The 24,454-nt window shown below is 49.2% G+C and overlaps 1 protein-coding gene across 1 annotated transcript in view; it reads left to right on the forward strand.

Moving 5' to 3' along the window:
- DNAH5 (dynein axonemal heavy chain 5) overlaps positions 1-24,454 on the forward strand; it is a 5,853,083-nt gene that overhangs the window by 3,052,601 nt on the left and 2,776,028 nt on the right. The window contains exon 40 of the mRNA XM_085606747.1: positions 14,320-14,427. Coding sequence (XP_085462873.1) covers positions 14,320-14,427 — 108 coding nt within the window. The remainder of the gene's footprint in view (positions 1-14,319; positions 14,428-24,454) is intronic.

Raw genomic sequence — 24,454 nt, forward strand, 5'->3', positions numbered from 1 at the left:
GGGAAAGGGCCTGGCACCGAAGGGGTTAAATTGTGCTTGTGGTCCGTACACTGAAGCATTCTGTCTTTTAGACCACCTCTAAATAGCAGACGGATACATTGAATAAGTGCTCACTAATATGCTTTATTTTAGGTGTCCCTGATCGTCGGCACTGCGGGAAGGACGCTCACCTGGTTCAAATACTTGAAGAGGGGCGTCCGAATAATCTTTGCCTGTATTTCTCTGACTTCACTCAAATTTTCAGACTATATTGTTGCTTGTGTGTGCCCCTATAACGCTGCTATAGCTGTAGCAGAGTTAGGCGTGAGACTGGTGGCCCCATTCCTGCCTGCCTATTAGAGCAAGCTTGCCAGCCTCGATTTCGGAATTGCTGACACCCTGCTGCTAACAGCTTCACTAATCTTAATGAGTGTGATTAACACTGACATATTTTTTAGGTCTCTCCTAGCGATGCAGCGCTTGCGCTGCTTGCCTATGGTGAGATATATTGTTGTCGACTTGCTTTGGAAGGGGGACAGGACATGTGCACGCAAACAAAGGACTGCAGTTGTGAACGCGTTTGTGAACGCGTACGATGGCGTTCGATTAACCTGCAGGCCAGGGGATGTGCACGTGTACGGCTGGCGCCGCGTTTACGCGCCTCCTGCTTCCTTATGCTACAACTCCCAGGAAAGGAAATGGGTGCGCGCATGACTGGCTTCTTCGCTAAAGAAAGACAGGAGATATGCTCGCGCCAGCTTACACCATGCGGCGTGTTTATATACTTCCTGCTCCTGTTTAATTGCTGAACTACGGAGAGGATTTGATATATGCATGCAACAGCCTATGGCGCGTTGGCATGGTGTGGGCTTCCTTAGTCGACAAGCACAGTAGAAATGCAGGGCAGCTTCAACCATGCGCTGTTGTAATACGTTTCTTCAGATTTTTTGCTGGACAACTTAGAGCGCTGAGAGAGGGTTTTACATATGCATGCAACAGCTTATGGAGCGTTGGCACGGTGTGGGCTTCCTTAGTCGACAAGGTCAGGAGAAATGCAGGCCAGCTTCAACCACGCGCTGTTGTAATATGCCTCCTTCCTGTTTTCTTTGCTGGACAACTCAAAGCGTTGCACATATGTACTCAACAGCTACGGCGCGTTACCGCCTAGTGCTTCCTTGATGAACTAATCAATAAATAGGAGAAATACATACAACAGCCTATGGCATACATGTCACGTTCTTGCTTATAAGCATACAGGGACGTTTTAATACAAGTTACTTTACATTTGCATACGACAGCCTATGGCGCGTTGCCACGGTGTGGTCTTCCTTGCTAAACAAGGGCAGGACATATGCTGGCGACAGCTTACAGCGCCCGCCGTGTGAATACGCTTTTTTGCTGCATTACGTTATCGTATGCTCTGCTCAGCGGCTTCCTAAAGTCACTCACTTATTATTCTACAAATATTTCCTGCCACGTGTGGTTTTCCTTGCTAAACAAGGGCAGGACATATGCAGGCGGCAGCTTACAGCGCATGCCGTGTGAATACGTCTCTTTTGCTGCATTCCGTGATCGTATGCTCTGCTCAGTGTCTTCCTAAACTCATTCACCCATTATTCTACAAATATTTCCTTGCCCTATTATAGTTTTTGGGGTTTTTCGCATACTATTTCCTCCGGCATTTACACATTGTCTTTTGCTTTTACAATATTTATTGATACAACTCAAAATTCCCTGCTTCGCATATATTTTATGCTGCTGTTACACAATGTCTTTTGCTTTACATTAGTCAGCTCACCTCACCCAAAATAACACATTCTTACCCATACGACCACGGCAGAAGCCAAAAGGTGTATGCGTACAGGTTGTGGCACATTAACAGCACTAAGTTGCTTCCTAACGCTTTAAAAAAAAAAATCATTTACGCATGTGCGACTCACAATATTATATCACATTGTTGTCTCTTGTATACTGCCATTATCCCGCTCCTTATCTGCTTGTTCCTTTTCTGAAATTCTTGAATTATAAACATACCGTGCGCTATTCTTTTATTGTTTTCCTTGCTAAATTTCTTTTTCTGCTTGCTGCCTCCTCTGTCACTTGCCCTTTCATACTTTTTTGCTCTCACGCATACTTTTTTTTATGTTCAAACCTTACGTTCGGTTTCAAAATACTGCCGCTACTTTTACCTTTTGACATGTGTGTACATTGGTTTTCAAAACCTTTTCAGCAGACATAGCTTTTTCATCACTTTCTCTGCTGTCTCAGACCTAATTATAGAATCCTCTCCCTGCATTAACGATAATACGCTTTTAGCTACTTTAAGAAACTACTCTGCTTCTCTATTGCTTTGTAGCGCAATCGTTTTTAATTTTTTTCGTTTTTATTTAGACTTGTATGGTGTCACGCTAACATGTAATGCGCCGCGTAATACACCTTTATGTACTAACATACTTTTGGAGACCACACTTGTGTCTTACAAACCTGTTTTTGTCCTACGGGCAAATTCCTATGCTAATCTACATATATCTTACCTCCTTCCTCAATAAGACACTTTAGTTCGCATACCACATGTTGCACTCTTACCCATTCTCCTAAAAGCTTCCATGTCATTTACAAGCAAAAAAAAAAAAACAGCCAGACTACAAGGCGCCTTCAATACATCTGCCTGTTCTATTTAATGTTTCCCAATTTTCTCAAAGCAACTCTATATTATAGTTTTATAAACGTTTTTATTTATACATAATACCGCATACGACAGACTATATGGCGTTGCAGGTGTGGGCTTCCTCGCTAAACAAACTTGCTAAACAAAAACAGGAGATATGCACGCGCCAGCTTACACCGTGCGGCGTTAGCTCAACTTGCAGGACAGGAGATGTGCACGTGTACGGATGGCGCCGCGTTTACGCGCCTCCTGCTTCCTTGTTCAACAACTCCCAAGAGAGGAAATAGGTGCACTTCTTACTGGCGCCATGTTAATACGTTTCTTGCTTCATTGTTGTACTGAGAGGATTTCACATGTGCACGCCACAGCCTATATGGCGTTGCAGGTGTGGGTTTCCTCGCTAAACAAAGACAGGAGATATGCACGCGCCAGCTTACACCGTGCGGCGTGTTTATATACCTCCTGCTCCTTTATTATTGCTGAATAAGTGAGAGGATTTCACATATGCCTGCAACAGCCTATGGCACGTTGGCACGGTGTGGGCTTCCTTAGTCAACAAAGACAGGAGAAATGCAGGCTAACTTCAACCACGCGCTGTTGTAATACACCTCCTTCCTGTTTTTTTGCTAGACAACTCAGAGCGCTGCACATATATACTCAACAGAGGATTTCACATATGCATGCAACAGCCTATGGCGCGTTGGCACGGTGTGGGCTTCCTTAGTCAATAAAGACAGGAGAAATGCAGGCTAACTTCAACCACACGCTGTTGTAATACCACATATTTCTACATTATTGTTTAACAAACTTACAGTTTTTGTACCATCGAAATCTCCTCCTCCGAAGCTGCTCGGCTCCCCACAATACGCACAACATATATTCATGCGTACAAGACGACATTGTGCACGCGTATGGCGTCATTAGCAAAACGCCATGAACATAAATGTGCACGAGCACGGCTGCCAATGTATTAGCACGCTTGTTGTTTTTTGGCTAGCAAGCGTACAGCACTGTTCATGCAACTTAACCAGCAAACAAAAATACATGTATCTTGCCTGGGGCGTAACACAGACCCTCGCAGCCCCCACAGTACGGGGGGGGGGCCCCCATGCTCCAAAGGCCCCCTCACTCTCAGCAGAGGGAGACGGCTACGCCTGAAAGCCAGCCTCTTCAGTCTTTGCAAATAAAATGGTGCTCCTGTGCGCACGGCCTCCCAAGGGGGGACCCAGGGGGTGCGTGGCACGAGCCGGTTGCCCCCTGGGTTGTTCGCACAATGGGAGCGGCCACACAGGTGGGACAGAAGGGTGATCAGGGAGGCGGGAGGCGCGCGAGGGGAGGTATCATATAGATGTGGGCAGGGCAGGAAAAATCACTGTGCCCTTGGGAGCGGGGAGGAGGGGTTTCCTGGCCACCCTTCCCTCTCTTTTTTCCATCTGGCTGTTCACATCTACTGGGAGTTCCTGTTTTAATTTTGCTATAGTCAGAGCACTTTTTTCGTTTTCTTGCCACGCTAAGACAGGTTTTGTCGGTTAGATGGTTAGCTTGTTTTGGTAGGCGAGTTTTTTGCTGGGGGGGTGGGCAGCCTTGAGCGGGATTGTCCATCCTCCAACAGGGGAGGTGGGGGGGGACTAAGTCAAGTGGACAGGAAATGAGAATGAGGGGATGCTATCTACAGGGGTCAGTCATTCGGGCTCTGATTGGGCTTTACATTGGGGGTTTATGTTTTTTGTAGATAGGTTGAAATAAAATTGAGGAATTTATTTGAATTATATAATGACATATGTTTGAAGAGAAATTTATTTGGCACCTGTCTTAATAAAGTGGCCTTTTTTGCTATGCAAAGAGTTTGTGGGGCGTGAGTCCCCATAAATTAAACTGTGCGCGCACACCATGGTGAGGGCCTCTAAGCTCCGAGTCTTCCATCTCTTTTTGTCTCACTCCTCAATGAAAACCAAGACTTTAACAGACTGGTATTACCCCCTCTTTCCTCCTTTCGCTTGTTTGCTCCCCTGTAAATGGATCCAAAAAAGAAAACCATTTTTGCTGGACACGTTGTCTTTTTCTAACACAAGTGCAGCCTCGGGGTGGTGAGAAATAAAACATTCCAAATATAAAAAATAAATAACTAATTAAAGCAACACAGAGTGGTTGCAAGGTGGCCAGATTGATTTATTAACACCTAAACACATTAGTGCCACTTCACAGTGTTTGCCAGTAAAGTGATACTTGTGTTTACTCCTCTCTCTTTCAACAACATTGTTTTCCTTGTGTTGGAAAGTGCACCTTGCCTGAACGTACTAAAATACCTGCTTAATGGGTGAATTAGAAAACAAAATGTGTACAAACTGTGTGTTTACCAATGTGGTCTTTTTAAACCATACTGCCTATATTTTAAAAGGATATAAACAATGGGCACTTAAAACAGGTCCATACAGGCTCTGTAGTCATGGCCTTACCTTTTCATGCAAAAGCAATCACTAATTTCAGAATAATAAGTGTAAAAGGAAAAACGTAACCGTGTTGTTCCTGCTTACATTTCACATGCTTTACTTAATCTTGCATTCCCTATGAGTGTTTGCTTTTTCTAGGATGTTGTTGATTTTTTTTTAAGCAGCATATTGCTCTTGTCTACTCTATGTCCATGGACATACATAATACTACTCTAATGGATTTCCTGGACGTAAGTACTGACACTGAAGACTTTGGAGACGTATTGATGCCACACTTGCCGATAACTTTAAATGTACTTTTCACAAATGGATGTATAACACAAATAATTAAGCAGCTTTGATATACCACAAATGATTCAAACGATGTCTAAACAGGTTTACTGCATATACAATGTGCAATGTTTATATGCTGCATACGCAACAATGTAATAGCCAATGTAAAGCAAGTATTTTATAAAATGCATTATATGAGCTAATATACATACCGCTTGATTTGCAACAAATGACTTAAAAAGTAAAAAAAAAACATAATAACAAGGTCAGCTTGTACTTTATTGTATATTTTCATATACAACTAACATGTTATTATGTTTTCTATAAATAAACTACCTACATTGTTAAATATGGCTTTAATAAAAATTAAACAAATTCTTGAATTATTATTCAGAACACAATAAACTCTAATGGAGGGTGCAGACTGGCTAATTTCTCAGTGAGGCTGCAGAGCTGAATTAATACTTTCCGTAAGGAGGGTTGGACGAGCCCATTTCTGTATGGAGGGTGTAAAATGATCCATTTACTCATGGAGAATGTGGAATGACCTATTTCTCAAAGGAATGGGTGAAAATGAGCGGTTGCTGTATGAAAGGGGTGACAACTCGGTTCTCTATGGCTGGGGTACCGAATGATGCAATGATGACTGCCAATCCATGATCTAATTCTCCTTGGAAGGTGCATAGATCGTTTCTTTCTCTATGGCAGGGGGGAGGGAGAGTCTGGTTCTCTATGGCAGTGGGATGTATAGTCCATTGTCATGTGGAAGTGACTATAATGACTTCTCTATGGGCGGGATATGGAATGGTCCATTGTTGAACAGAGAGGTTAAAGACTGATCCTTATTGTTTGTTGTCAAATGAACTTTCTGAGCACCTTTCAGTGTGGTCATGTACCTGGGACTTCTATTCACCCTTCTCCTTGAGCATATTCCTTTACTCTCCAGTGTTAACAGATTAGGCTGAAATGCAGGCTGCTGAAAGGCCATACATCTGCTCCACCCCTCTATCAAGTGCCCCTGATTACCACTCACCACTTCTAAAGCACTTAAGCGTCTGTCAGGGACCGCAGCCGCTCTGTTACCTGGGGCAAAGGGGGCGGCTTATCTGGCTGAACCACCCCAACAAAGTACAAGGATGGAGAGAAATGTGTGTGCTTGTCTGTCAACTGGATGATCAGACGTGGGCCATGAGCCGACTCATTTGTTTACACTTGGGCCCCACTGGAGTCAAAGCCACCATTTCATGAGATCCCCTGCCTGAGGTTCAACTTAGAGCAGCACGCACCAGCACAACCGGGGAAGCAACACACCGGAAGGGAGGTGAGGTTCAAGGTGATGTTCATGTTAAAAAATCGTAAAAATCCATGGTCCTTTACATGCATCTGCTTATTGGGTACTAGTGGATCAGTGCCACATTGAACATGTCAAGATTGATTCTTCATGAGGGAAAAGTTCCACGGCTGCCTGAACACTGATCCTTCCACTGATGCACCTCCCTATTTCATATACTCCCCTTGGGTTCCATTTCTTTCCCTCTACTCACCCCTTTAGTTTCCTTGTCCTGCCAGTCTAAACTCATGTTATCCTATTTCTTCTCCTGTCATTGTTTCCTATTATCTCTTGACCATATTTGTGTCAGATGCTGTTGCCTATTATTTTCTTGCCAATGCCATTGTCTTAAAAAAAAAATTGATTCTCTGCAGGGTCGGTGGCTCACACTTCACCTCATTCAAAGTCACTCGCCATCAACTTTTCCTGATTTTGCAGGTGAACTTAAAGCTTTGCCTGCTCATATTTTTTTAGTACTAATGCCAGACTTTATTACTTTGCCAGAAGGTACCTGGACAAAATAATCCTATGGAACATCCTTCAGAAAACCTGCGGGTATATAATAGAGTGAAATGTAGTATTGGGATTTCCTAGAGATTGTGGTAAATGGGACGCACTGTTATTTTTAGGGGGTTTGGTGGGGGGTGTTCTTACTATAGAGGCCTCACAAACAGAGCTAGAACATCACAAGCATTTGCAATGCAATAGGTCTCGCATTCACATGAGTTTAAGTTATGGCTTTGTAAAGGGCAATGCCTTTTTTTATTTGTGTTTTAAAAACCAAAACATTATTCAAAGGCATTGTCATTTACAATGCCAATAGCTGAAACTTGCATAAATGCGAGACCTATTGCATTGCAAATGCTTGTTTTAAATTGCTATCTGAAAGAAACACGTAGTGATAGATTCCTTACCTTAGAATTACCCACAGGCGTCAGACTGGATCCGGAAAGTTTTCGTCAGCAGTACCCCTGAGCGTCGGTAGGTGGCGTCGTGCGGCTCCGCATCCGTCATTGGCGTCGTGGTCGCCGGGATGACGTTACGGCAGCTACTTAGACGCCGCTCACACACGCTGACGTCAGTTCTTTCTTTTTCCGCGCCAGCAAGCGCAGATCCGGAGAGAGCGGTACCCCAGTTAATTTTTGACTGAGCTTTTTCAAGGCTTTTTGTCTCCATTCTTTTGAGTTGATCGACTCCTGGTGTTGTAGGGATGCCTGGCTTCAAGAACTGCGGGGACTGTCACTGCATGATGTCAGTGACGGACCCGCACCGCGTGTGTCTCTACTGCCTGTAGCGCGACCACGACCCCAAGTCGTGCCCTGACTGCCGTGCCATGGCGCCGAAGACTTTGCGGGAGCGGTCCTGAAAGTTGCTGGAAGCTCGGCAGTCGGCTCCGGGCCGCTCAATGTCCCGGTCCCATGAGAGGTCGAGGGACTGATTGCGGAGTTGTCATAATCGTTCGTCTGGATCCAAGTCTTCGCATTCGGGGTCAGGTAAGTTGAAGCATTCCAAGAAGAAGTCGAAGAAGCGACGTCGCTCTTTGACTTCCCCTCGCCCGTCGCGTGATATGGCTGAGGGTGCGGGTGGTGCCACCCCCGCTGCTCCAGCAGAGCCTGCGACGTCGCCGCCGGCCTACCCGCCCTTTCCGGGTCCGCCGGCGACGCCTGCCCAGGTGCAAGACTTTCTTGCGGCCATGGCCTAACTCTTTGGGCCATCTGGTCCCGCCGGTGCGCCTTCGGGCCCAGCGGGCCCGACTGGGGATCCTGCCCTTCCATCACCGGTTGCTTCGGCCCCGGCGCCTCAGGACCCCGTGGATCCAGGCCTGGATCCCGGTCGATGTCGGTTGACCTTATAACACCTCCACTGACGTCGATCCCCCCTCCGGCACCACCTCCGACGTCGCCCGGTGCTACCGACGACATCATCCCTGGTTTCAGCCCCAAAGTGTACACGGCGCTGGATTTCTATCCCCATGTCCGTCCTCCTTATTTTCAGCCTTTTGTGCAGACTTCGGAGGAAGGGAAGGACTGGGAGGGGTCTGAGGACCCTCTTGCACAGCAGTGTGAGTATGACCCGGACTGGGATGAGGAATTGGAGGATGCCAGTGGTCGTGACACCTCTCCTGACCTTTGCATGCTGTCTCCTCCTACCGTGGATACGGAGGAAAGAGCAAGTTACGCAGTGGTGTTGTGTAGGGCGGCCGAGGCCCTCAACCTTGAACTCCCTACATTGGCCGTCAGGACTAACCTCCTGACCGAAGTGCTTGGACCGGTGGCGTCCTCTTGGGAGCCCTAGCTGGCCTTTAATGACGCACTTTCGTACATTCTTTTGGGTACTTGGTCCAGGCTCAACACAGGGGCTCCTGTGGACAGGAATGTGGCCCGACGCCATCGCCCGGCTCCGGGCAACCCCCTCTTTCTCTCCCAACACCCCACCCCTGGGGGCTTGGTTGTCCAAGCCTCTGCGTCCCAGAGCTTGTTCCCTTCCGCACCTCCGGATAGGGAATCCAAGAAGCTGGAGCAACTTGGCAAGAAGCTGTTTTCATCTGCCAGCTTAGGGTTGCAGTCTGTGAACACTGCGTGCCTCTTGAGCCGTTATTCCCACACTGTGTGGGACACGGTTGTGAGGTGCTGCCTGCCTGCCCGGACAGTCCTCTCCCTTAGCTGTGGCAGCAGGGAGAGATGCAGCTAAGTTCACCATTCGTTATGGGCTTGATACCGCCAACTCTCTGGGCAGGGCGATTTCCACAATGGTGTGGCTTTGGCGCCACTCCTGGCTGAGGACAACTGGCTTTGCAGGGGATGTCCAGAAGACTCTGATGGACATGCCCTTTGATGGCATTCGCCTTTTTGGCAACAAGGCAGATAGTGCTTTGGAGCGTTTTAAGGACTCACGGACTACGGCCAAGTCCTTGGGCATGTCGGCCGCTCGCCCTCCTCTGCCTTCTGCTTTTCGCTCCTTTCTTGGCCACAGAAGGGATTCCCCGACACGTCTGTTTCAGAGCCACAGGCCTGCGCAACAACAACCGCAGCGCAGCCGCGGACTTGGGAACCGTAGAGGTGGTTCCGGGGGGCCAGCGGGCGGGTCAGTCCACTTCCACCTCCGCAGCATCCACCTCAAAGCCTTCCTAGTCCGAACTTTCAGGTCCATCGAACAACAGTGGGTGGCAGGATACCCCATTATCTCCCCCACTGGCGCACCATCACCTAGGACAGGTGGGTGCTGCAAATAATCCGAAGGGGCTACTCCCTCCCCTTTGAGACTACCCCTCCAGCCATGCCACCTCAGCACCACCGCATGTCGGGGGACCATCTTGCGCTTCTTCAGCAGGAAGTCACGGCCCTCTTGGCCATGGGGGCCATCAAGCGTGTTCCTGGGCCAGAAGTAGGTTGTGGTTGTTCTTCCCACTACTTTCTGGTCCCCAAGAAGGGCAAGGGCCTGCGTCCTATCTTGGACTTCCGGAACGTCAACTGCTTACTCCGGAAAGAGAAGTTCAAGATGTTGACGCTAGCTCAGGTCTTGTCTGCCCTCGACCCTGGAGACTGGATGGTAGCATTGGACTTGCAGAACGCATATTTCCACATCCCCGTCCTGCCGGCCCACCGGCGTTACCTGCGGTTCACAGTAGGGCACGAGCACTTTCAGTTTACTGTGCTCCCCTTTGGCCTTACCAGCACACCTCGGGTGTTTCACGAAAGGGATGGCAGTGGTTGCAGCTCATCTGCGCAGTTCAGGGGTTCCAGTCTTCCCCTATCTCGACGACTGGTTGTTGAAGGCAGGCTCGCCCTGGGCAGTTGTCTCCCACCTTCAGACTACGGCCGACCTTCTGCATTTGCTGGGGATCTCCATCAACGTGCCAAAGTCGCACCTGATTCCCTCTCAGAAGCTCCTCTTCCTCGGAGCGGTTCTGGACTCGGCGCAGTTTTGGGTTTATCCTCCCGAGCATCGAGTCTGGGATATTCGGGCTATGATTCCGATCTTTCAGCCTCTATCCCGGGTTTAGGTTAGGATGACCCTACTGCTCCTGGGTCTAATGGCCTCCTGCATCCTGCTAGTGGATTATGCCAGATGGCATATGCAGGCTCTGCAGTGGGACCTGAAGTTCCAGTGGGTGCAGCATCAGGACAACCTGTCCGATCACATCCAGATCTCGGGGGGCACTGCACAACAACTGCAGTGGTGGCTCACGAATCGCGATTGGGTCATTGGCAGATCCCTCTCCCTTCCCCAACCGGAGCACACAGTTGTGACGGACGCGTCCCTTCTGGGATGGGGCGGCCACATGGGAGAGGCGGAGATCAGAGGCCTCTGGTCTCTGGCGGAGTCCAGGCTCCACATCAATCTTCTGGAGCTTTGGGCGATCCGGCTTGCACTGAAGGCATTCCTGCCCTTCCCTCTGTCTGTGGAACAGTAGTGCAGGTGTTTCACAGACAACACCACCGCCATGTGGTACTGCAACAAACAGGGCGGGGTGGGGTCGTGGACCCTATCTCAGGAGGCTCTGCTCCTCTGGACTTGGCTGGAACGCCAGGGCATTTCCCTGGTGGTTCAACACCTGGCCGGTTCACTGAACGCCAGGGCGGACGGACTCAGCCGCCAATGCATGATGGATCACGAATGGCGTTTGAACTCTGAGGTGGTGCAAGGTCTCTTTCAGCAGTGGGGAGATCCTTGGTTAAATCTATTCGCCACCGATGAGATCGCGCAATGTCATCACTTCTGCGCATTGGAATTTACAAGGCGGCACTCGCTAGGCGACGCTTTTCATCGCTAGTGGAGTTGCGGTCTACTATACGCCTTTCCGCCTATACCACTTCTACCCAGAGTGCTGAAGAAGATCAAGCACGACTGGGCCAAGTTATTCTTGTGGCTCCGGATTGGGCTTGAAGATTATGGTATCCCGAGCTACTCAGCATGGTCATCGATCCTCCGATCTGACTGCCTCTTCAGGAGGATCTTCTGTCGCAACAACAGGGGACGGTCCTCCACCCGAACCTGTCCAGCCTTCACCTTCTTGCATGGAGATTGAGCGGCGGCAGTTGGCGTCATTTGACCTGCTTCCCGAAGTCTGCAATGTTAACTTGACAGCCAGGCGTCCTTCCACTAAGACGGTATACGCCTGCATGTGGAACAAGGTTGTGGCATGGTGCACAGCAAAGGCTGTGGATCCCCTTTCTGCCCCTCTTTCAGAGGTACTCCTATTCCTCCTTTATTTGGCCCAGCAGGGCTCTTCTCTGGGCACTATCAAGGGCTATCTCTCGGCCATTTCAGCCTTTTTACGGCTTCCAGATCGGCCTTCCTTTTTCAAGTCCCCTGTTGTAAGTGGATTCTTAAAAGCCATTACTCATCTTTTCCTTCCTGTTCCATTCATGATGCCTCAGTGGAACTTGAAGCTGGTTCTGACATATCTCATGTGTGCTCCCTTTGAGCCACTTCACAACTGTCCTCTTCATCTTCTCACTTTAAAGACTGCTTTCCTGGTTGCCATCGCCTCTGCCTGAAAAGTGAGTGAGCTCCAGGCTCTCTGTCCATCCGGACAAAGTTGTTCTAAGGACTGTCCATCTTTTCTGCCAAAGGTTGTCACTGCCTTTCACACTGGGCAGACCATCACTTTGCCCACCTTCTTTCCGCCTCCGCATCCCTCAAAAGAGGAAGAGAGGCTCCACCGTCTGGACCCAAAACGTGCGCTCTCATTCTACTTGAACCGCACGCAACAGTTCCGGGTGGATGACCAGCTCTTTGTTGGCTACGTGGGTGCCAAGAAAGGTCTGGGCCGTGCACAAGCGGACCATCTCTCGGTGGGTCGTTCTGTGAATAAAGGCTTGTTATTCTTTGGCTAAATGCGTAGCCTCTGGTGGGGCCACGCACCCATTCTACCAGGGCGACGGCAGCCACCTCAGCTTTGGACGGGGAGTTCCCTTGCATGACATCTGTCAGGCAGCTACGTGGGCCTCACTGCACACGTTTACCAAGCACTACTGCCTGGACACCCAAGTCCGGAGAGACGGCTTCTTTGGCCGTTCTTTTCTCCAGGATTTTCTGGTGTTATCTTGGTTCGCAGACCCACCACAGGGGTTGGTATTGCTGGGGTATCTATTCTAAGGTAAGGAATCTATCACTACGTGTTTCTTTCAGATGCACAAGTTACCTTCGGTAACGATATATCTGTAATAAACATTAATAGTGATAGATTTCTTACCGCCCCACCCATCCTCCCCGTTCTGCGAACTGATTTCTAGGGTTAAGGTCATCCCTTTGAGGGCACTAGTTTCAAGGCACCAGTGGTCAGTATCTTGCATGGCTCTGCGTACCTGGCACGGAAAATCGTGTGCAGAACTGACATAAGCGCACGTGGGCAGCGTCTAAGTAGCTGCCGCCACGTCATCCCGGTGGCCACGACGCCAACGACTAAGGCGGAGCCGCACAACGCCACCTACCGACGCGCCGGGGTACTGCTGATGAAAACTTTCCGGATCCAGCCTGACGCCTGGGGGTAATTCTAAGGTAAGGAATCTATCACTACTAATGTTTCTTACAGATATATCATTACCAAAGGTAAGTAACTTGTGCTTCTTGCACATGCAACAAATATTTTCTTTAGAAGTAATCTTTACAAAAAATATAGAGAGAGTTTTGTTATAATTCTGAATGCGTTGCTTTTATATATATATATATATTGCATTTTCCAAATAGTCCTTGCCAACTACTTAAAAACAATGAACATTATACATTGCAATAGAGGCGATGATGGTGGTGATGATGAAATATTCATTTAGGCTGATCCAAGATGTTATTGCCACTGCCTCAAACCAATAGCTGAAGGCCTCTGGCCCAAACACGCTAATGGTTATGGAGGGTTGAGCCAAAGTCTGACCTCTGTGTGTTGTACATAAGAGGTTGTTTTTGAGACCTAAAAATGGTAGGGCGTTTGAGTAGGATGCGGAACTGGCACTGTTGCTGAAGAGTTCTGTGTGTATTGGGTCATTCATTATAGAATTGAAGTGACTGCAGAGTTCGAGAAAGTTATATACTGTAAGTGTTCTAACATTGACTTCTCAATTGAAATAAAATATTTAAAAAAAAAAAACTATTATTGATTCCAAATATATCTATTGGCATCTATCACAAGCATTAATATTTGCATAGATATGACACCATAATGTAAATAAAAATGCAGAAATATAATGATTGGAAGTTATCTGTGTATGGTTAAGTGTTTTAAAAGCTGTAGTGGAAGGATCACGATCACGAGTGTTTTAAGAATTGTAGGGATGACTAGCAATCTAATTTTGGAATAAGGACATGCAAGTTCTCCAGGAGCTACCTAATTCTCTGGTTTTCCTAATTCCTAAAATTAGTAAGGGCTGTAAATGTAAGCGAATTATACTCCAGCTTGTTATCTTCATATGAAATGTAGAATTTCTGTAAATTATTTCGGATGAATTGGTACTAGTTAGATGGTGCCTGGAAAGACATCAGTTTTTCTTTAGAGCCACACTTGTAATGATATTTTAAACTGATGTACTTGAAGTGTATCGCATGATTTCAGAAACAATTATTTTTATTGAATTAATTATATGTATGTGGAATGCCATAAACTCTCCCTGTTTCTCATTAAGATTGACGAAGACGAACCCTTGTTCTTAAGTCTGATTGAAGACCTGTTTCCTGGTATTCAGCTGGATAAAGCAGGCTATCCAGAGCTAGAGGCTGCTATCATCAAACAGGTAAATGTATCATATATATGCTCCGTAAAAAGCTTACAGCAGTTTGATTATATGCCATTTTCAAGAATGCTTATCTTGCAAATAGTGTGAATCACAAACACTTTTAAAATAGCAACCTGATGGCACTTGAAGTGGGGGAAGCAAAATGTATTCTCGTTCTTGTTTGTTATTTATTTCATTTTCAAAAAATATTGACATTTAAATATACATTCAAGAAAGTGGTAACCTATTGATAAAAGCAGTTGGATCATTTGCTAGAGCTTTTGTTTTAGATTTAGGTGAGGTTTGTGACGACTTCATTTATCTTGAATTTGAGCCAAAAGTCAGATCTGAAAGAGACAATTAGTTATAGATTCCTTACCTTGGAAATTACCCCCAGGCGTCAGACTGGATCCGGAGAATTTTTTCGTCAGCAGTACCTCTGTACGTTGAAAGGTGGTGTTGGTCGGCTCCGCGATAGTCATTGGCGTCGTGGTCGCCAGGATGACGGTGTGCAGCAGCTACTTAATTGCCACCCTTGTGCACTGACGTCAGTTCTTTTTTTTCTGCGCCAGCAAGCGCAGGTCCGGAAAGAGCGTTACCTCCAGTCACTTTTTGACTGACTTTTTGCAGACTTTTGTCGGCGGCGTTTTTGAGTCTTCGACTCCTGGTGAACATCAGGGATGCCCGTGTTCAAGGCTTGCGGTTCCTGCCGACGGTTGATGTTGGTTTCGGATCCGCACCACTTGTGCCTGTTCTGTTTGGAACCCAACCACAACTCCAAGCCGTGTTCCGACTGCTGGACCATGAATCCGAAGTCTTTGCGGGAGTGGTCCCGTAAGCTTTTCGAGTCCCGGCAGTCCGCTCCTCGCTGCTCAAGGTCCCGGTTGCGTGTTAGGTCGAGGAACCGGTCACGGAGCCACCACCACCACTAATCTTCTTCCAAGTCTTCACACTCCTCCGGAAAGTTGAAGCACAAGAAGAAGTCGAAGTAGCATCGTCGCTCCTTGACTTCTCCCCGTCCTTCGGCAGACGCGACGAGGGAGCGGGTGGTGCCCCTCCCATGGCTCCGCATGCGGAGCCCACTGGGTCGACTCCAGGTTTCCCTCCTTTCCCGGTACGACCCCAGCCCAGCTTCGGAGTTTCTACGAAGCGATGCATGCTGTGCCTCTGGAACGCTTTGCCACTCTATCTCCAAAACGATCCTAGCCATCGCTCCTTCAGGAAACAGCTTAAAACCTTCCTATTCCCTTAAACCCCCCATTCTTTCTGTCCACTCGCCTAGTAGTTTTGCCTAGCACTGGGAGGCCTCCGGGTAGCCATGCGCTCTACAAATGCCCTTTTCTTTTCATTTCATGCTATCTTTGGGCAGCCCGACTCCGCCGGCGCACCTTGGGGCCCCGCGGACTTGACTGAAGGCCCTGGGCCTTTGACGCTGGCGCCTCCGGTCCCGGCACCCCAGGGTCCCCTTGGATCCAGGCCTGGATCCGGATCGGCGCCGGTCGACCTGACTACACCTCCCCTGGCGCCAACTCCTCCAGCACCACGTCCGCAGCTGATGCCGGTTGTGTCCCCATCCAGCGTCGACCCTGGCCTCCACCCCAATGTAGACACGGAGCCGGACCGGCATCGCCAGATGCCTGATGCCGATGGGTACTTTTGTCCCCCTGTTCTCCTTGGGTCCTTTCAGGCTGGATTTGCAACCAGAGAAAGGTGAGGAGGGCTAGGAGGGGTCTGGAGACCCTTTCACTGACCAGTTGGGTTACGAACTGGACTGGTAAGAGGAACTAGTGGAAGCCAGTGGTCTGGATAACTCACCAGACCATGGCATGTTGTCTCCTCCTACCGTGGCTGCAGAGGAGCGAGCGTCTTATGCAATGGTGTTACGTAGGGCAGACGAGGCTTTCAACCTCGAGCTTCCTACAGTGGAGGTCAGGACTAACCTCCTGACAGAGGTGCTTTAACTGGCAGCAAAGCTCTTTAGATCCCTTGCTGCCGTTTAATGAAGCCCTAACCGACATCCTTTTGGGCACCTGGTCCAGGCCCAACACAGGGCAGGGACCCCTGTGGATAGGATGATTGCCCGATGCCACAGCCCAGCTCCTGATGACCCCACTTTTCTCTCCCATCACCCCACACCTGAGAGCTTGGTGGTCCAAGCCTCCTCATCAAAAGGCGCATTCCCTAACGCGCCACCTGATAGGGAATACAAAAAGCTGGACCACCTTGGGAAGAAGATGTTTTCTTCCTCCAGTTTGGGACAGCGGTCGGTAAATACTGCATGTCTGTTGGGCCGTTACACCCACTCCATGTGGGATACGGTGGCGCAGGTGCTGCCCTGGCCGTACTCTCCCGTGCAGTTGCCGAGGGGAGAGACGCAGCAAAGTTTACCATTCGCTGTGCACTGCACACCGCAGACTCGCTTGGCAGGACGATTTCCACGTCGGTAGCCCTTCGACGCTACACCTGGCTGATGTCAAATGGTTTTTCAGGGGATGTCCATGCTACCCTTATGGACATGCCCTTTGATGGCCGTCGCCTGTTCGGCGACAAGGCAGACAGTGCGCTGGAGCGCTTTAAGGACTCTCGAGCTACGGCCAAGTCCTTGGGCCTCTCCACCACCCGCCCTGTGTAGTCTGCATTTCGCCCCTTTCGTGGCTACAGAAGGGGTGCCCCGCCATGTGCCGCCCAGGGCCAAAAGGCCAGCACAAGCTGTTCAGCCTCTGTGTGGCCGAGGACTTGGGAACCACCGTCGTGGGTCTGGGGGCCAGCGTGCGGGCCAGTCCACCACAGCCCCCTCTGCAGCAGCCTCCAAACCCTCCTAGTCTGACCTTTCAGGGCCACCGATCGCCAGTGGGTGGCAGGATTTGCCATCACCTCCCCACTGGCGCAGCATCACGTCAGACGGGTGGGTTTTGCAAAAAGTCCAAAGGGGCTACTCCCTCCCCTTCGAGACTACCCCCCAGCCATGCCACCTCAGGACCATTGCATGTCGGAGGGTTTCATCTGGCCCTTCTCAAACAGGAAGATATGGCTCTCTTGGCCAAGGAAGACATCGAGCGTGTTCCTGCCCCAGAAGTAGGTCGGGGTTGCTACTCCCACTACTTTCTGGTGCCCAAGAAGGACAAAGGCCAGCGTCCTATCTTGGATCTCAGGAACGTCAACCGCTTCCTCTGGAAGGAGAAGTTCAAAATTTTGACACTGGCTTAGGTCCTGTCTGCCCTTGACCGTGGAGACTGGATGGTAGTGTGGGACTTGCAGGACGCTTACGTTCACATCCCTGTCCTGTCGGGCCAATGGCGTTACCTGCAGTTCACGGTAGGCCACAAGCACTTTCAGTTTACCGTGCTCCCCTTTGGCCTTACCAGCACCCCTAGGGTGTTCACAAAAGTGATGGCGGCGGTCGCAGCACATCTGCGCAGATCTGGGGTTACAGTGTTTCCCTATCTCGACTGGCTGTTGAAGGCGGGGTTGTCCCAGGCAGTCGTCTCCCACTTCCAGACTACGGTGGACCTCTTGCACTCACTCGGGTTCAGTATAAACGTGACAGTCACACCTGATTACCTCTCAGAAGCCTCTTTTCATCAGAGTGGCTCTGGACATGACGCAGTTTCTGGCTTATCCTCCTGAGCAGCGAGTCCGGGATATTCAGGCTATGATTACGATTTTTCAGCCTCTATCCCGGGTATCGGTCAGAATGACCCTAAGGCTACTGGGCCTCATGGCCTCCTGCATCCTGCTAGTCGATCATGCCAGGTGGAGTATGCGGGCTCTGCAGTGGGTCCTGAAGTTCCAGTGAGCACAGCATCAGGGGAATCTGTCTGATCGCTTTCAGATCTCGGAGGGCACTGCACGATAATTGCAGTGGTGGCTAACGAACCAGGAATGTGTCAATGGCAGATCCCTCTCCCTTCCCTAATCAGAGTTCACAGTGGTGACGGATGCATCCCTTCTGGGGTGGGGCGGCCACATGGGAGAGGCGGAGATCAGAAGCCTCTGGTCTCCAGCGTAGTCCGGGCTCCACATCAACGTTCTGGAGCTTCAGGCAATCCGTCTTGCACTAAAAGCATTCCTTCCCCTGTTCGGGGAAGAGTAATGCATGTGTTCACGGACAATACCACCACCATGTGGTAGGGCAACAAACAGGGCGGGGTGGGGTCGTGGACCTTATGTCAAGAGGCTCTCCATCTCTGGACATAGCTGGAACATCAGGGCATATCCCTGGTGGTTCAACACCTGGCACGTTCACTGAATGCCAGGGCGGACAAACTCAGCCACAGGTGCGTGATGGATCACAAATGATGTATCCACAGGGAGGTGGTGCAAGGTCTTTTTCAGCAGTGGGGAGAGCCTTGGTTAGATCTATTCGCCACCGAAGAGAACGCGCAATATCAGCAATTCTGCGCGTTGGAATTTCCAAGGCGGCACTTGCTAGGTGATGCTTTTCGTCGCGAGTGGAGTTGCGGTCTTCTATACGCCTTTCCGCCTATACCACTTCTGCCCAGAGTGCTGAAGAAGATCAAGCACGACCAAGCCCAAGTCATTCTTGTGGCTCCGGATTGGGCACGAAGAGTCTGGTATCCCAAGCTGCAACACATGGCCATTGATCCTCTGATCAGACTGCCTCTTCGGTCAGATTTTTTCTGTCGCAGTAGCAGGGGACGGTCCTCCACTCAAACTTGTCCAGCCTCCACCTCCTTGCGTGGAGATCGAGCGGTGGCAGTTGATGGTGTTTGACCTGCCTCCCGAAGTCTGTGATGTTATCTTGGCAGCCAGGCGTCTCTCCACTAAGACAGTATACGCCTGTAGATGGAACAAATTTGTGGCATGGTGCGCAGCAAAGGCTGTGGATCCCCTTTCTGACCTTCTTTCTGAGGGTCCTTCTTTCTTTGGCCCAGTAGGGCTCTTCTCTGGGCCCTCTTAAGGGCTACCTCTCAGACATTTCAGCCTTTCTTAGGCTTCCTGATCAGCCTTCCCTTTTCAAGTCCCCTGTTGTAATTCTCTTTCTTAAGGACATTACTCATTTTTTTCCTCCTGTTCCCTTCGTAATGCCCCAGTGGGACTTGAACCTCTTTCTAACCTATCTTATTTGCGCTCCCTTTGAGCCGCTACATAACTGTCCTCTTAAGCTTTTGACCTTAAAGACTGCGTTTCTGGTTACCATCACCTCTGCGCGGAGGGTGAGTGAGCTCCATGCTCTTTGTTCAAAACCTCCTTTTCTGGCTGTATATCCGGACAAGGTTGTCCTTCGCACTCATCCATCCTTTCATCTCAAAGTGGTTGCTTCTTTCCACATAGGCCAAACCATCACTTTGCTCACCTTCTTTTCGTCTGCGCATCCTTCTAAGGAGGAGAAAAGGTTTCACCGTCTGTATCCAAAGCGTGCGCTTTCCTTTTACTTGGATCGCACAAAACAATTCCGGGTGGATGACTAGCTCTTTGTTGGCTACGTGGGCGCTACAAAAGGTCGGGCCTTACACAAGCGGACCATCTCTAGATGGGTCGTTTTGTTTATCAAAGCTTGTTATTCTTTGGCAAAGAAGGAGCCTCCTGTGGGGCTACGCGCCCATTCCACCAGGGCTACGGCAACTACCACTGCTCTGGGACGTGGAGTCCACCTCCATGACATGTCAGGCAGCTACGAGGGCATCTCTGCACATATTCACAAAACACTAGTGCCTGGACAGCCACTTTCGGAGAGACGGCGTCTTTGGCCGTTCTGTTCCCCAGGACTTTCTGGTGTGAACTTGGTTCGCAGACCCACCTCCAGGGTTGGTATTGCTGGGGTATCTATTCTACAGGTAAGGAATCTGTAACTATTTGTCTCTTTCAGATGAACAAGCTACTTACCTTCGGTAACGATATATCTGTAAGAGACATAGATTTGTTATAGATTCCTTACCGCCCCACCCATCCTCCCCGTTCTGCTAACCGACTTCTAGGGTTAAGGATTTCCTTTCAGGGCCCTAGTTTTGTGCACCAGTGGTCAGTGTCATGCATGGCTCTGCGCTTCTGGCGTGGAAAGTCGTGTACAGAAATGACGTCAGCACGTGAGGGCGCCGTCTAAGCAGCTGCGACGATGTCATTCGGGCGACCAGGACGCCAACGACTAACACAGAGCCGACCGACACCACCTTTCGACACGCAGGAGTACTGCTGATGAAAAAATTCTCCAGATCCAGTCTGACGCCTCGGGGGAATTCACAAGGTAAGGAATCTATAACTAATCTATGTCTCTTACAGATATATCGTTACCGAAGGTAAGTGTTCAACAGGGCCATTACATTTATCAGACGGTACTCGCTTTGTACAACATGCTTCAATAACTTATTTTCCTAATCTTGGGGTGGAGGCAGAAAATGGGCTTGATTCACAAAGGTAAACTTAGACCTGAAGTCTGTGTTTAGACCTGAAGCCTAAGTTTAGAACTGAAGCCTAAGTTTAGACCTGAAGTCTAAACTTACACTTCAGGTCTAAGTTAGACTTCAGGTCTAAACAAAAGGCTTATTTCACAAAGGGCCTCCAAATTTGTGGTGCAGTCTCTGCACATGAGGGCAAATCTCCGCAATGAGAATTCTCATTGGGAGATTCCACCCGAGTGTGGAGACTCTCCCACGACTGCGGCACCTTCCCCACAAGAGCCAAGGACCTTTGTGAATAAGGCCATTAGACTTCAGGTCTAAACTTAGACCTAAAGTCTAAACTTACACTTCAGGTCTAAACTTACACTTCAGGTCTAAGTTTACCCTTGTGAATTGGGGCCATACTGAATGCTTCACAATGGTTAACAAAAAGTTTCAAGGACATGGCTGATCTATATCTTAGATATGTTCATAACATCCATTGAGGCATGGAGCATATGAGACTTACAAAGGTGACAATGTTTGCAATATTGCAGGCTGTCAAAAGTGGATATGGACAGGTGGATCACATTTCAAATAATGACACAGGAATCTAGACGCTAGTAACTTTGCTTGATCTGTCCTTATGGGGGGCGTGGCCAAGCCAGCACGCATGGCAACTGTGCAATTAGAATCTCTGCCCACTGGCTCTGAAGTTTTTCATCATCTGCCAACTTTCCTTGATGTGGTACAGCATTTAGGGGAACCACTGTTCTTCTGGGCACACTGTAGGGGGAATCACTCTGTTTCCTATTGAAAATCTGCCAGCGCATTGTTGCGTCGGAGTACAGCAAGGCTGTTCTCAGGTCCGAGAGGCCCTATGTGGGTAAGCCACATGCCCTGTGTGCCTGCACCGACCCAGCTGCGCATCCACTTCCTCTATCCTTTCCCCGATGCTGGTGTGAGCTGAGCCTGGTGTTCCTCATTGGTGGGGGTGACTGCTGTCACGCATCATGGTTGGCCCCAGCGCCCGGCCCTGTCTTACCAGGAGGGATTGTATACATGAATGTAACACCTGAGGCGGTGAGTGCTGGGGTCACAGGGGGGTGGCTCCATTTTTTGCTGGTGCTGCCCCACCACCTCGGTCAACTCGGCTACTTTCCCCTTGAGGTGAGTCAGGGCACTTGTTCCCCAGAACTTCCCTGGGCCCCATGTAACCCCCTCCCCGCCTCACCAGGGCCTTATTTCTTACCTCTGTATGCTACTGTGAAGATGGGATGCTAATTAAGAATAGTGCTTGCTCCATATTGGACCACTGAATAATTTTTGCACCCGCACATGACTGGAGGAGCTGGGGAGGTTGAGGGCTATGAGTTTGCTCCAGAAGGTACATGGAAAATGGCAGCTGATTGTCCTGGCACATCCATGGTGCCATTTATGCAGACCCCCAGCAATACACCCAATCACAGTTGATTTTTATGGCTATTCAGGGCGGCAAGTGGTGTTGCTTGGCAGGGTGGAACTGCGCTGGTGAGCGACACTCAGTATACCATTGTTTTACTCTTCTACGTCGTACCCATGTGGCTCTGCTCCAGTTGCTCCTGCCCCTGTATTACATGACTTTGACCTCTAATGGCCAGGCTGTCGTTGACTCCCTTAGGCTAGTGTGCTGCACTCTTTCCACAATATTCTATAATCATTACTACCTACTACCCTGTTTATCCATTGCATTCCTACTGTCACTTGAAACAACCACTTCCGCGTCATGGTAAGAGGTTGACCTTCCTCACAGTCCACTATGGATTAGAGATCCTGCTCTCAGACGGTCAACTCTGCCCTGCCTCCAACAGCCCTCTGGACAGATTGGAAATAATTCTCTCTGCCATCAACAGCACTTGCAACTCTCTTAAATCCAAAACCAAAATAGAAGTGGTGCCAATCGATTTGAACCTACGTCGTCAGGACTATAGCAACTTGGTGGAGCAAGTCACCCAGTGTGAATCTAGCCTGCAGACCCTCCTCCTTTTTTGCACTTGAAAGGGTGCACAGGCTGCTGGCACATTCTCTTCCTCCTGGAACCCCCAACTCCCCTCCCCCACTGTGCCAGCCAAAGTGCTTCACTATAGGGATAGAGACACAGTTCTTCAGCTACTGGGAAAGTCATTCACTTTCTGTTAATGTTTGAATCCTCAGTATCGAGACGATGCTCATAATTGTCTGAAGTGCTGTAATAACACAGACTGTTGAAGTGATCAAGCGAGGGAAGACAAAGAAGGGAACAGCTGATAAGGAGTCCTGTAATATGAAATGCAGTAGAATTACACATATGACCTTTTCTAGTAAAACCCTAGGTATACTAATTGTGTTATCTAACACTCATGTCTATGCCTGGAAAATAAAGAGACCATACTGCAATTCACGGTTGTGATGTCACCAGATGGTCTTAACCAATAATCCAGGCTATAATATGCTGCAAAGGGAAAAGTAGTATAATCAAACCTCACTCTTCTGTTATTCATTCAGGTAAGTGTGACTATGTATAATAGAAATACAATCAACCCTTCTCATACCCTTATGGAACAATCGCCTTGTATCACGGGGGGGGGGGCAAAATAATTCCAGAAACTCTATTCAACCCCTGTTAAGTGGCATAACAAAAATCAGCAAATAAACATTAGTCGGGGGAGTTGCTTATTAGACTCATAACGCAGATAATGTATGCTATCTTCATAATATTATCCATTCTCCACGAGGGTGTTCCAAGTAACCCGAAATCAAGGAAAACTCTGTCACCAGATATAATTGAGGATCCAAGAAAACCATATGACCAGCTCCCCTCTTTAGAGCTTATCAAAAGGTGTTCCATATACCAATAGTACAAGTGCTCTATAGTAGGCCAACTACAGTGTATCCAGTTCACAACTGTATGAGTCACAGACGTGTAACTCGTCAACGGTGGAACCAAGGTCAGCGTCTTTCCCAAATAAACAGTACGAGCCAAAACATCCACCCACTAGATATGAGCAGATCTGAAAGAAACACGTTAGTTAGATTCCTCACGTTAGAATATCACCAGGCTGGATCCGGAAAGATTTTTGTAGCAATACTCCTTGCGCGTCGCTAGGCGTCGTCTGCGGCTCCGCGTCCGTCGTTGGCGTCGTGTGCCGGAATGACGTCGTCGGAGTACTTAGACGCCGCCCTCGCGCGCTGACGTCAGTTATTCTTTTTTCCGCGCCAGTAAGCGCCGATCCGGGAAGAGCTTACCCCTAGTAACTTTTTGACCTCTTTTGGTTACTCGACTCGACATCTGGTGCCGGTAGGATGCCTGGATTCAAGCATTGTGACGCCTGTCACCGACTGATGTCGGTAACGGATCACCATCGCCGGTGCCTGTACTGCCTGGGGGCCGACCATGACGCGGAGTCGTGCCCCGACTGTCAGGCCTTGACGTCGAAGGCTAGGCGGGAGCGGTCCCGTAAGCTACTCGAGCTTCGAGACTCGGCTCCACGTCGCTCTCGGTCCCGGTCCAGGAGGAGGTCCAAGGACCGTTCGCGGAGCCGCAGCCATCGACATCGCTCGTCGGGATCTTCGGGTAAGTCCCGTCACTCCAAACATTCTAAGAAGTCCATGCGGCGTCCTCGCTCTTCGGACTCCCCTCGCCGGTCGCGCGACCCGGCCGAGGGTCCGGGTGGTTCCTCCCCCGCGGC

The sequence above is a fragment of the Triturus cristatus genome, chromosome 5_2 (assembly GCF_964204655.1).
Source record: "Triturus cristatus chromosome 5_2, aTriCri1.1, whole genome shotgun sequence".
NCBI classification, from domain to species: Eukaryota; Metazoa; Chordata; class Amphibia; order Caudata; family Salamandridae; genus Triturus; species Triturus cristatus.